Source organism: Prosopis cineraria, unplaced genomic scaffold (genome assembly GCF_029017545.1).
Source record: "Prosopis cineraria cultivar Desert tree isolate PC_DT_omini unplaced genomic scaffold, ASM2901754v1 PC5, whole genome shotgun sequence".
Lineage (NCBI taxonomy): Eukaryota > Viridiplantae > Streptophyta > Magnoliopsida > Fabales > Fabaceae > Prosopis > Prosopis cineraria.
Window position 1 is genome coordinate 38736286 of NW_026555336.1, and position 13011 is coordinate 38749296.

Below are 13011 nucleotides of genomic sequence, written 5' to 3' on the forward strand. Positions count from 1 at the left end.
ACGAACAAAAACTTTCAACATAAAAATCTCACACGCTAAAGATACATTGAAGAAATGATCGCGAATGAAGCTAAGGTGAACCCAACTCGCCACTAAGCTTAAACCTGTGGATAGGCAAAATAAGTTGCCTTGGAAGCAACAGCAAGTGACAAAGACAATTCACCGAGATCCCCTACGAACACGACAGAGCTCCACACGAATCACAAACTTCGGCTGTTCCATCCGCGTTTCTTTGTTTAATTCTAATCCACCTTGATGGGCGTTTCTGAATCGAATGAGATTTTTCATGACCAAAAAAGAATAAATGGTGATGAACTAGAACTTTACAGTTTACACGGTAAATGAATGTCAATTTCTGGATAGTGTGACGATTCCCACCAGAACTTCAAATGACACTCAGACTTTAATATTGCATAACAGCCAAAACTACAAGCCCTGACTTTAAATAATTTTAGTATAGAAGTGCGATATTTAAAATTCAAATTTTTACGATAGTTGAAGTTTAAGATGACTTTTTGGCAAGAGTTGAAAGAAATCAGTTGTTACCCGGGGAACCGTAGTTGCTTGCGACTGCTAAGAGTCCCACAACGGGAAGATGCAAAGAAGGCGAGGCATCGAGCAAATATAAAACCCAAACACCGTTAATCGTTGAACTCCCAATCGATAACCTCTTGGCCTTCTTGGTTAAAATCAAGTGCAGTATTTGCTTTCATCAGTATAATGTGATGTCTAATTTTTATCAGTGCAATGTCTAATAAGTGGGTCATGCTTCCACATAATATTAAATAAAAATATTTTTGGGGAGGGTCCAGCTTTCTGCGCCATGCGTTGCACTCCCACTGCACGGGCCTAACACGCACCACTAAGCTCAAGTTAAAGATCCACTCTAAAAGTAAACAAGTTATTAAAATTATTAAATATTAAATTAAATAAATGAATTAGGAAAGTAATTGAATTAAATTAAAATTTCTTGGACTTATACCAAGCACAATTGTTAAATTAATTTTTGTTGCCACACACAGCGTCATGGTTTGGGCTGTCGACAATAAACACGGTAGAGAACAAAACGTATTATTCACCTTACGCTGTTATTATGTGAAACTATTACAATGTTTAGTCCAAATACAATTGGGTGCAATTTTTTTTCTTTTTGTTCTTTTATCTTTGTTCTTTCATTTTATTTTTCGCATTACATACTTTCCGTTTGATTTGTCCTTTTAAATGAAAAGAAAACTTGCAAGGTTTTTTTCTGGGGTAAGACAAAGCCTTGACATGATTTTAAATAATACTGTTATTTGCTAAAGGGGTTGACTAACCCTACATATTTCTCTGGCCAAAATAAACCCTGCATATTTCTAGGAATATTTCTTCACATTAACTGAGTTTTTATATTTTGCGATCACTTATTATATTAATATTTATACTTATATTACATTCAAGTTTGGATCAACTGCATTATGCTCAAAGTTGAAATCAACTTTTCATAAAATAGTTTGTCATTTTTCAGCAAAACAAAAAAAAGTGAGATACTTATGAAGCCAATTAAGAACTTAATTTGTGACGTTGGAAAAAATAATAAATTGTTAGAGGACATCAAAAGCATTGAGAACTTTAAAGTTCACCCCCGTGAGAGGTTTAAATTAAAAAAGAATTGATAGTGTATTCCCCCAAAAATAAAAAAGAATTGATAGTAAAACTTCTAAATAAAAAAGCCATAGATAATCAAAATCTAATATCTCATAAAATACCCAGAATACATACAACTGGTTGTGAAAGCAATACAATTAAAATTAGATTGGCTGCTCCTGAACTTTGAACTTAACATCATGAGTAAAAACATATGGAGCAGAAAAATCTGCAGCTTCAAATAAACTTAAACGTTGCTATTAGTTAACAACATCCACTATTGCGATCAGACAACAACTCAAGCAACTTCTGCCCTTTGGGGCTTCAAGAAAAATGAGTGCAATACAGTGGTTAATCATTACAATGATATTCATACTCATTCTCCTATTGATACTCAAAACATGACTAATCATGTGCCATCTATAGATTAATGTTAATGTACACCTTGTGATTTTCTCACCAATTTATCAGGGTTACCAATCCTCTTTCCCCTACCTCTTGGGATGGTTCTGAAAAACTAGGAGTGTCAACTTTGGGAGGCAAGAAGGGAAAATTTTCTTCTTGTCTTCCATACTTTAACCCAATAAAATTGCAGACAATATCTCTCCCATGGTCTTCTCAGGCATGTCACCTTTATCGTCCATCTCCATGCCAGATTCAAGGACCGCAGCATCCAATACAAGCTTTCTTTTTGCAATCTCATATACATTTTCATCAACCGTACCCTTAGTCACCAGCCTGCGATGGAATACATCAGAAGCATTAGTCCATCAACACATGCAACACTATTTTTTCGATAACCAAGCGAATAACAATTGTGATGAATGAGTACCGATAAATAGTTACAGGCTTCGTTTGACCTATCCTATGACAACGATCTTCTGCCTGTCTATCAATCTGTGGATTGAAATCCATGTCATGAATTACAACAGTATCAGCTCCTGTCAAGTTCAAGCCTTGTCCCCCAGCTCTCGTAGAAAGCAAGCAAGCAAATATTGAAGTATCGTTATTGAACGTATCAACTATTGTTTGCCTCTCTGTTACCTGCGTACTGGTAATCAAAGTTGGATTCAGAGGAAGGAAAAGTTGCACCCATCCATCAGTGTTTAAAAATGGTGGGCATGCACACATGCATACCTCACTGAAAGAGATACAAATCAACAAGACACTCCTGTGCCCTTGACTATTTAAAACTCAGCACTGCATAGGCATACATCATAAAGGAAGCATACTTAATTTCAGCATGTACCTTCCATCAAGCCGTCTGTAGGTCAATCCAATGACATCAAGTGTCCACTCCAATATATCAAGCATAGATGTCCACTGACTAAATATTAAAACACGATGACCACCCTTTTGAAGTGAAGGAAGAAGGTCTGCTAAGGCCTACATAAACCAAAGGAGCAACTCAAATTGAGCACGTCTAACCAAAAATTATGCTTGCCTCTCAATAATTGATGATAAAATAACTTGCTTAAGTCAATCAAATCATACCCGACATTTTGCAGAAGACATAACATTTCTATCTGGAAGGACACCCTTTCTATCATTGACACCATAATGACGTAAAAGCTGCCAAGCATTCAAACAGACAATGATTTAAATGCATTGGACTATTCACCAAAATATCTCATCTGATCAATTAGTGCAATAGGAGTTAAAATTTGATATCTTGTCTCCTTGGGATTGAAGAAGATCCATCAGGAAATAATCTATAAGAAGTTTAAAATAAAGGAAATTTGAATTTCATTATTCCTTTTCAGGAGAATACTGGCTAGAATGATCTAGTAATAAGCCAAGTAGCCCATTTCATGAATTTGCAATTATACTTGAATCCCACGCCCTCATGTTTAGGGATTATCCACCTTCAATAACATCTATGCAAGGTTCAAAACAAATATTTGGGGATTCACGTCAATATCGAGAGCTTTGTTGCTCGTAAATGAGTGGATATAATATGGTAGAGCTGCTGAGTGTGCTAAGACCTACACGAGCAAATTAAGAAGAAAAGAATAGATGGGGCAAAAACTGAAGGGTTAAAAGATTATACCATGGGTCCTAGCTGTAAGGGAAAAGAAGTGACATAGGAGTAGGGTTTAGGTGCAGCTAGAATGTAGGCAGTATTTTTGGTCTTTAAATCCTCCAATTCTGCCTGAGAGAAGGACGTTCAGTCTTGTCGAAGTATAGTGAGGATTGGGAGGGTTTTGGCCTCTCAAATGCCAGGTTGGGGGTGGAGGAAGATCATCTTTCTTCATCATTTTCTCTTTCTGCTTTAGCATGTGTTAGTGAATGGCTTATGTTTTGTGGTGTGTATTTTGTGCTGATCCATGTCCTCAGTAAGCATTATTTGTTTCTGGTTTCAGTGTATTGGTGTGAGGGGATGACATTCACTGAAATCATTATTTCCCTTGTAATTCGACTTCATTATTCAGCAATAGTATTATCAGCACCACTTGTAGTGTATTTCTGTTTTTTTTTTTTTTTTGGCTTCTTATAAGCTTAAGTAGAGGGCTCGATCATGATACTTGTACATGAGATTGTCCATACTGTAAATAAACTTCACCAGCAGTAAACATTTTAGCTCTTCAAACAAAATCAATTGCCATATCAATAAAACATAAATGGGTTAGAACTCTTGTGCTCTGGATGTGTTTGCATCAAGAAACAACTTGTTAAATGCCTATGTAACACTGTTTGCATACTTCATTAAGTAACGAACAACAAATTATACAAGCTGAATTTCCCTTATTCAAAGGAATAGGATGTTTCTGGCTGTACATTGTTAAGAGACATCCAGTTTAGGAAAGTTTTGCATGTACATCAACCACATAGTTACAGTATTGCAAGTAAAGTAAAGGAAAAGTGTCTGCGTTGTCACAAGATTTTAGAGGTTGGGGGATTGATCGTATGACAAGAAGTCTAGAATTCTCCCTTCTATTATGATGAATAGGGCTCAGTCCAAACAAAAAAGAAATTACGATGAAAGAGACAAAATAAATGGGTATATTTATGGATAAAGAAGGCTACTTTAGAAGACAATAACAACCAAGTAAATAAAGAAAAATGAAATCACTAAAATATGATTAAAAATGCCCCTCGTATTAAAAATATTCCCCAAGCTATTTTCTCCCACGTATTATGAGGTCTAATTTCAGGAAGCAAGATGTAACTCTCCCTAGTTTCTTTGTGTTGGTTTATTGTTATGTGTTTCTAGAGATGCTGCACGCACATATGGAATAAAATTCTATTTCATTTTAAAATATAATTATTTATCAAATGTAAGCCATAGAATTGTTGGAAAAGAAATGCATTTTCATGGGTGGAAGTCTTACCCGGTGAATAGAGAAGTCATTGTAACTTTTAAGCTCCTCAATAACTCTGTCCAAAGTACATTCAAAGCCAAAAGCACCCACTGGATGTAACTTCGTAGCAAAGCGAATAACATCCTCATCACTATAGATTCGCCTAATCAACAAGGGATGGTTTGCAATCTGAAAGAAGAACAAAAATATGCATGACTACAAAAAGGAAGCAATTTCAATGGAATAAGAATAGCTGGAGTATATCAAAGCTTAAATATGTTTAGCATCCAGAACCTTCCGAAACTGTACAAAATAATTGTTGATTTGTCGACGAGGAAGAACTTCAAGAATATTGTTAGAGTTAGGCCCAGAACATTTTGCCATACGACCTTGTGAAATAGCACGGTACTCCTCGATGGCTTCCTTATAAGCACTTTCCTGCTGCACTTCCATTGCAACATATTCAACCTGCAGTAACACATCTTTGCCTTGTGAAAGGCAAGCTTATAATGAAGTAACAGTGTTAAACAAAATCAGCACTAAAGGTGATCCACACACTCGTTGAATTTTAGGAACAAGTTGCTGCATCACATCAGATTTTAGTCGCCGTAAAATAAATGGCCCCAAGATGGACTTCATGCGACCAACTAAATCTCCATCTTCTGTATTCAGTAACCTTTTCAAGTCAATATCTTCGGTAGCAAAAATATCTGGCATCATAAACTCCAACAATGACCATAATTCCTGCAACACATTCAATGAAAGATCACAAGGCTTTGCAAGAAAAGTTATAGAAAAAAAATATAAAAAAAAAAATTGATGCAGCAAAGCTAGCACATTAATAAGCATGGAGAGATTGTTAATACATGCTTGCCACCTTTTAACTGAGATAAGTTGTTTTCTCTCTTAATCCAAGTTCTAATTATTCTTATATAAGCCACTAGACATTTTGAAAATGCATCTTGGAAGATTTATGTATCCTTAATTGCTACTTTTTTGGAGGTTCATTATGGGACTCCAGTTTCCCCAAACCTTTCACTTGCAAATCGTCATCATATAATGCACTTGTCTTGCCACTGACAATCTTCAGTTTTAATCAACATTCACAAAACAGTTATGGGAAATTACATTTTACTTATTGATGTATCAATCACATGTAAGGAGGATAAACCAGTGAAAAGAGAAGAAAGCAAAGAAATAAAAAGAAAAGAACTTTTGATTTTAAACAAATGGCGAAGCCCAGTAATCATAACATTTAGGCACTTTGAACAACTGGAAGTAAACTTAGGGTTACCACCGAAAGGGAGAAAACAAAGATTTCTGTCCACATGCAGCCTGACCAAATCTACTTTTAACCCAGACGATGAAAAGAACATTCTTTAAACCATTCCTATTCATCACCAGGAAAAGAACTGTGCTACTATCAGTAGTCATATGAACAGCCCCAGAAAGCAATCTACTAAGCACATCAAGGTATTGATCACAAGAATAAAAAGGAAAGAAGATAAAAAATCCCCTTGTCTCTCTCATTCATCTCACTGAAAGAAACCAAGATTTAGGCTCAGAAATGACAATAAAAAAAAAAAAAAAAAGGCTATGGAGAGACAACTAGAAATCCATCTTATCCAATTCTCCTATAAACTCTTCCTATCAAAATCATTATCGGTAAAACTCCAAGTAAAACTATTTAGAGTTTTTCAAAATCCAATTTAAACACGGTGTTGTCACTCTTCTTACCCTTAAGATCATCAACCACCTCATTGCTATCAAAGCCACAACTAGAACTTGCCTACCTGGGATAAAAGCATTCTGATTAGCGAAGACCATACCTAACAAAAATCTACTAACCCTACTAGAAACGATTTGTGCAATCATTTTGTTAATAGAAGACACAAAACTTATTGATATCTGATCCTTCAACGCAGATGATATATCTCTTTTTTTCCCTCAGCACAAGAGTGGTAAAATTTAAATTCCTAATTAACTCCAATCTTATCATTTTGGCAGGACTTTTTAACATGTTTGTGAGAACAATTTATGCAACAAGACTGGAAAATTAACAATAGAAAAACCATGAGGCTGACTTATTTTTTCTAATGTCACAGGCAGCATTCCATACTTCCTCCTCCTCAAAGGTCTCTCCAAGCAAATTGCTTTTTCGTGTGCAATGGGATGCCAAAAAAAATTAACAATCCAATCCTTCAACAAAAGGTCTATCAGGGTAACCATTAGACAAGAGTTTAGAACAAAAGAGATCTATCATCTCTTCTTCCCTAAATATATGAAACAATAATAATAACTAAATTACATGATAAAATATGCATGTGATGTGTGTGAGAAATACACTTAAATACATTAAAAAATACAAATAAGGTCAATCCAAGACTGAGTCATGTAGCGTCAAGCTTAAGTTCTTAACAAAATAAATTTAACCTTCTATACCTAACTTGGCGGGATCTGTTATCTGTAAATAAAATCCAAATTTAACCCTTTATTCCTAACTAGGCAGCATCTATCTAAACTTAAATCCCAACAAATTCCTCCTAAATAGTTGAGATTGTAAATTCACTCAACATCAAACCACAAGAAAACAAGCCAGGCATGGTTTGAGTCTCAAATGTTCAACCCATTCATGATTGAACAGCTTCAACTCATTCCCATACAGGTTCAAAGCTTCAACTTGCCAGAAACCATTCAATTCAGCTGTTGTTCAATCATTGAGCCCTACAACATTGATTCACCAAACTACTGAAAAACGGAAGGAAAAATGGTTGGGGGCATTTAGGAGATGGTTTACCAAGTCATATTCAGCCAAAAAGATGGCCTTAAACAGGTAAGAATTGAGACTTCTAAAGCCAGTGCCCTACTTTCAATTTTGCTTGGTTTCATGTGTTTAGAGTTAGCTCACTCCAAGTTCAACAGTTGCAATTTGTGGTGTGAATTGACGCAATTTAGGGACCTAACTCACAAATGCTTGATACACCCCTAAAAAAATGGAAGACTGACATCCACGGAAACAAAATATGCAACATGTAAACTAATAACTTATCCCACAAGAGTATACATACGAATGAGCAATGACATCAATACTAGATGAAAATTTATAAGGAACGAATCATGTACCCAATGGAACTCTGGTAATGACCAAAATTCTCTTAATTGTAGAAGTTCTATTGCACTGTGATATTGCCAACCAAAAATGGTGCTTTTCTAAGGGAACAAATAAGTCCACTAATGTATGCAAAATGTTGTTTAAGAAGAAGGAAACTTGTATGTTGAATGAGCCACAACATTACAATGAATGACATTCATTCCAACGATAGGCATACATGTAGATCATTTTGAAGGGGTGTCCCTGTCAGCATCAAACGCTGGTTTGCATTGCGTGCAACAGACATTAGATTCTTCCACCTATAACTATTTTTATCCTTCAAAGCATGTGCCTCATCCATCAAAACACAGCTCCACTTCCAACGCTTCAGAATTCTGCGATCATCTTTCTGCTGTGCACTAGAGATAATATAAATTAAAAAATTTAACTCACATTCAAAAAGAACATAGAAGTGGAAGTGTTATGCAAAGAAATGAACCTGTGCCGTTCAAAAAGTGAATAACACACAAGGAGAACGTTAAATGGAGGAGGTAATCCCGCCTTAGACAAATAGCTTAACTCCTTGAAGTATGTTGCTCGTCCAGAGCCGTGGTATTGTAGAACAGGAAAGGATGGACACCACCTTTGCAGCTCCCTTTCCCAATTTTCCAAAACAGAAGCAGGACACACTATAAGATGCGGGCCAGGATCATTGTGCAGGTGTTTCAGTAAGGTTAGATATGTGATCGCCTGTTAGACAGAAACATCTCTTAATCTAATGAGGCAAGAATAAAATTTAATTTAAAATTATGCCACACAAGCAATCCAGAGGTAGTGCAAAAAACCTGAATCGTTTTCCCAAGACCCATTTCATCTGCCAATATCGCTGTATGGCACATGAAAACAAATGTCAATTTTGGCATTATACCAATCTCGAGTGTGTAAATTTATACCAAAATAAACCAGAAAGATCTGAAAAGTCTAAAAAACTGAAACAAATAAACGTAGGTCGCCAATGCATAATCTTGTTTCAATAAGCATGAACTCAACCTATAAAAGGTCAAGTACATAGAAGCAAGCCATTCTACAACATAATCCAGACAACCACATAATTCACACAAAATAGAGACGCTCGTAAAGAAATGCCTATACAATTGGTAAAATTTTTTCATATTACAGCGGATACATACCCTTGTGCATCTGAAATAAAGCCTTAAGCAACTAGATAACTAAGAAGGATCCATCCACTTGGTCAAATGTCTTCGATTTGGTTCAGCACTGGATAATATGATTAACATCAAGGGAGAGGATTCCCCCTCCAAACAGCACTAGACCTTACCTAGAGTAGGCATATTGAGCAGTTCCAGTGACAACTGTGGTGTAAGAGATAAACACTTGGGGAACAAAGTACACTGAAACATGAAATCCTAATGTCTACTTTAAGAATATTGCAGCGTGATAGCGCACTATATCAATCAACGCCAAATAATTCAACTTCAAGAGAGCGTGGAAAACTTGATGCCAAGACATGCCACCAACGGTAGACTTCCCAGTAGTCATATTAAGGAAAGATACGTACCTCCTCCAATACCCTTCCGATACAACAAAAGCAGAAAGTTGACACCAACCAACTGATACGGCTTGAGGATGGGCTGAAAATCAGAATCCTCAGACCCGCATGCCACATCAATATCATCCTAACAAACAGTTCATGAAATCCAATTTAGTTCAATCAAGCCGAAAGGCCCAGCAAACAAAACAATAAGCTACGTACATTACGTCTATTAACTCAAGCTGACAACAACTAGTGTTCGGCATGCTTGAATTAAAGCTCGAACTCAAATCAAAAATACAAAGAAACCTGAGGCACCTGATTTACAATCCTCACTGAAGAAGATTCTGACTCAGAATACCGATCGCAAGCAGTCCCCGATGACCCATATAGCTCTCTTTTCAATTCTGCAGATATTTTTGAACACTTGTACAAAGCCCTTCCCACTACATCGTTTTCATCCGCTTCGTCCTCTTCTACTTCGTCCTCATCCGTTGACTTAATTTCATACACTTCCGGAGCATCCCTATCGCTCTCCTCGTCATCGACAACGAACCGACGGCCACGATTTACTACTGCCCCAGCCTTGCCTTCCTCAAGTTCCACATCCTCATCCTCCAAATTGTCTGCCACTAGGACGCAATCATCGCTACTTTGATCAGAATTCTCTTGCTTAGCAGACCTATAAGCAAAGGACTCGATCGGCGGCGGAGCAGAAGTCTGTGTTTTCTTCAGAACTCGAGAAGGCTTGAAGGAATGGTTCTCCCATTCGTCGTCGGAGATTTCGTAGAAATCGCGCTTCATTGTCAAGACTTGGATATGAATAAGAAATGTGTGCCCTAGAAGGGAGAGCTCAGAAGTCCGAATGTTGAAGAAGAGAGGTTGGAGCGCAGGAGCCAGGAAGTCCCCATTTGTTCGGGGAACGTTTCGAAGTCGGGAGGAGAAATAGAAATTAGAATTGGAGGGGAAAAGGCGGTCGACGAAAGCGACCAGCGCGGGCATCGCAAGCATACACGTTGTCAGTCTTAACTCTCGAGTCTAAATGTGGCGTCACGCGAAAAGTTCTTAGATGTACCCATCCCTTCTAATCATGTTATTTTTATCTAATAAAATTATATCAATTTAATTCAATATAATTTTGTATATTATTATTATTATTATTATTATTATTATTATTATAAATGATATATTTTTATTAAATAAAAAATGAATGACATAGCACATATATAAGTCCATACAAAATTTTATAATGTCACTCATCTGCTCAACATTATTTAATGTTTCATTTTTTTAGGTGTTTTAATTAATTTTTTTATTTAGACTCTGATTATAATTTTCCTCTTAAAACTTTAGAATCAGAATTAAGACATTTAAAAAAGTAGTATATAATGATAGCTTTTCATTGAGGTAATATTACGGGAGAATTTTATCCATATTATGAGCACTACGGTGAATTTAATCTAGTTTGTTAAAAAATAACAATAAAATACACTAAACATCCTTATGGGAGAATAATAATTGAAGACCCCATTAGAAAATTAATGTAGAATAAAGAAATTTGAGTTGTGAATTTTTTATATTTTAGTTGTAAATTCTTAATGTTTTAGTTATAAGGTTCTTGATATTTTTTAAGGGTCCTTATTTTTTATTCTTTCTATTTTTTAATTACAAAAATTTCTCTTTATTTTAAAAATTCATATAAATTTCCCTTAAAATTAAAATACTTTTTTCATTGAAAAATATGAGGTGTTTTTTTAAAAGGTTAAATGCTTAAAAATATAATATATTTTTAGTATTTTAAGATATAATTATTACTTTTTTACCAAACATGCCTCTAATAAATAAATAAATTTATATTTATTTTAAAATAAAATACCTTATTAAATAAAGGTATATATAAAAAAATAATGTTAATTTGAAGATAAGTAATTATTTTATTAAAAAATAAAATTTAATTAAAAATATCTTTAATTTTTGAGTGAAAGGAGTGTTTGTTGCATAAATCTCTCTTGTGTATTTGAGATTCTATCTGTGTTTATCCAACCGTTAATTTACTGTTAAGTTTTGCTTTTTTAACTTCTAATTTGACCTGAAACCCATCTTTAACATAAGAATTATCTAAAAATTTATATTTGTCAAAAAAATTTATATACTAAAAAAGATAATAAATACATTTTGAAACCTTTATTACATTATAAAAATTGTTAATTTTATCATATTATGAAATTTAACTTTTATCAAATTTATTGAAAATTATTTATTTATATTTTTTAAAATTGCTAAAATTATATTCTAAATATATATTTTTGTTCATCACATGACATGAAATAATATAAGTTTGAGAGATTACATAAATAATTTAAATTTAAAATTTAAAATTTATGAACATGTATTTTACAATGAAATTATGTAGTTGTCAAAATAATATAATTTACAATTTATTAGAGTGAAGGGTAAATTAATAAATAAAATTTGTTTTAATATAAATTTAAATTTCAAAATAAATTTTTATAATCTTTTTATAATATTCATAATTCATAATGAAGTTAATAGATTAGACTAAATTGTACGTTTTGAAAATATAGAATAAGTCTATGTAATTAATACAAATAGATGGGTAATGAAAATATTTTAATCTAAAAAAACCATAGAAATTTTTTCTTATTGCAAATCTTAGGACACCCATAAGTTGATAGAATGAAATCGTGCATCGCCCGGGTGGAGAAACCAAGTTCTATGTTATTCTCCTGTTTTATATTCCTTCAAGAAAAATTCCTATATAAATCAAGTATATTATGTCATTTATAATCTATCCAATCAAAATATAATATGCAAATAATATTAAATATATGTGATTTTGATATTGATAATAGAAAATAGAAAAAATACAAGAAACTAAATATGAATTTTGTTAGAAAAATAAAATTAATTAAATTAATATCATATAAGATTTTATTTAAATGACTTAAGGTATTTTAATTGAACGAACCACAAATAACGTGGTGCATTCAGTTTACTTAAGAATTTCTCATTCCTTCAATTCTTAATATAATACAAATTTAACTACTTCATGATGTTAAGAAATGGTAATTATATTTTTTAAATTGTTAAAAGATAGGTAATTTTTAAATTTTATATTTCTTTACAATTAATAATCGTGATAGATTATTATCTATAAATTTAAACACAAATAAACAAGGAATAAAATTTTAAAAAATTAATAACTCTTTATGCTATATTAAAAATTAAAATGGGGTAGTGAAACTTTCAGTCTTGCAAGTTTGCTTCAAATATCAATTTGGTCAAATTTAATATTTATCAATTTGGTCCCATATATTTTTAAATATTATCATGTACTCCTTTAAATTCAAAAAAAATACTTTTGAATTAATCCAATGTGTAGAGCATTTCGATGACTTGACAGGCATATGTAGTTAAAT

The 13011-nt window shown here is 33.6% G+C and overlaps 1 protein-coding gene across 1 annotated transcript; it reads right to left on the reverse strand.

Annotated features, from left to right (window-relative positions):
* Positions 1 to 1719: 1719 nt before the first annotated feature.
* On the reverse strand, positions 1720 to 10504 carry LOC129311142 (protein CHROMATIN REMODELING 19). Its single transcript, XM_054953181.1, has 12 exons — positions 9890 to 10504; positions 9599 to 9716; positions 8865 to 8905; positions 8519 to 8769; positions 8258 to 8438; positions 5487 to 5672; positions 5223 to 5396; positions 4959 to 5117; positions 3121 to 3198; positions 2876 to 3012; positions 2459 to 2677; positions 1720 to 2364 (listed from the first exon to the last, which is right to left on the reverse strand). Exons 1-12 carry the CDS (start codon positions 10373 to 10375, stop codon positions 2202 to 2204), a joined length of 2193 nt encoding a protein of 730 aa, XP_054809156.1. The 5' UTR covers positions 10376 to 10504; the 3' UTR covers positions 1720 to 2201.
* Between the last annotated feature and the right edge of the window lie 2507 nt (positions 10505 to 13011).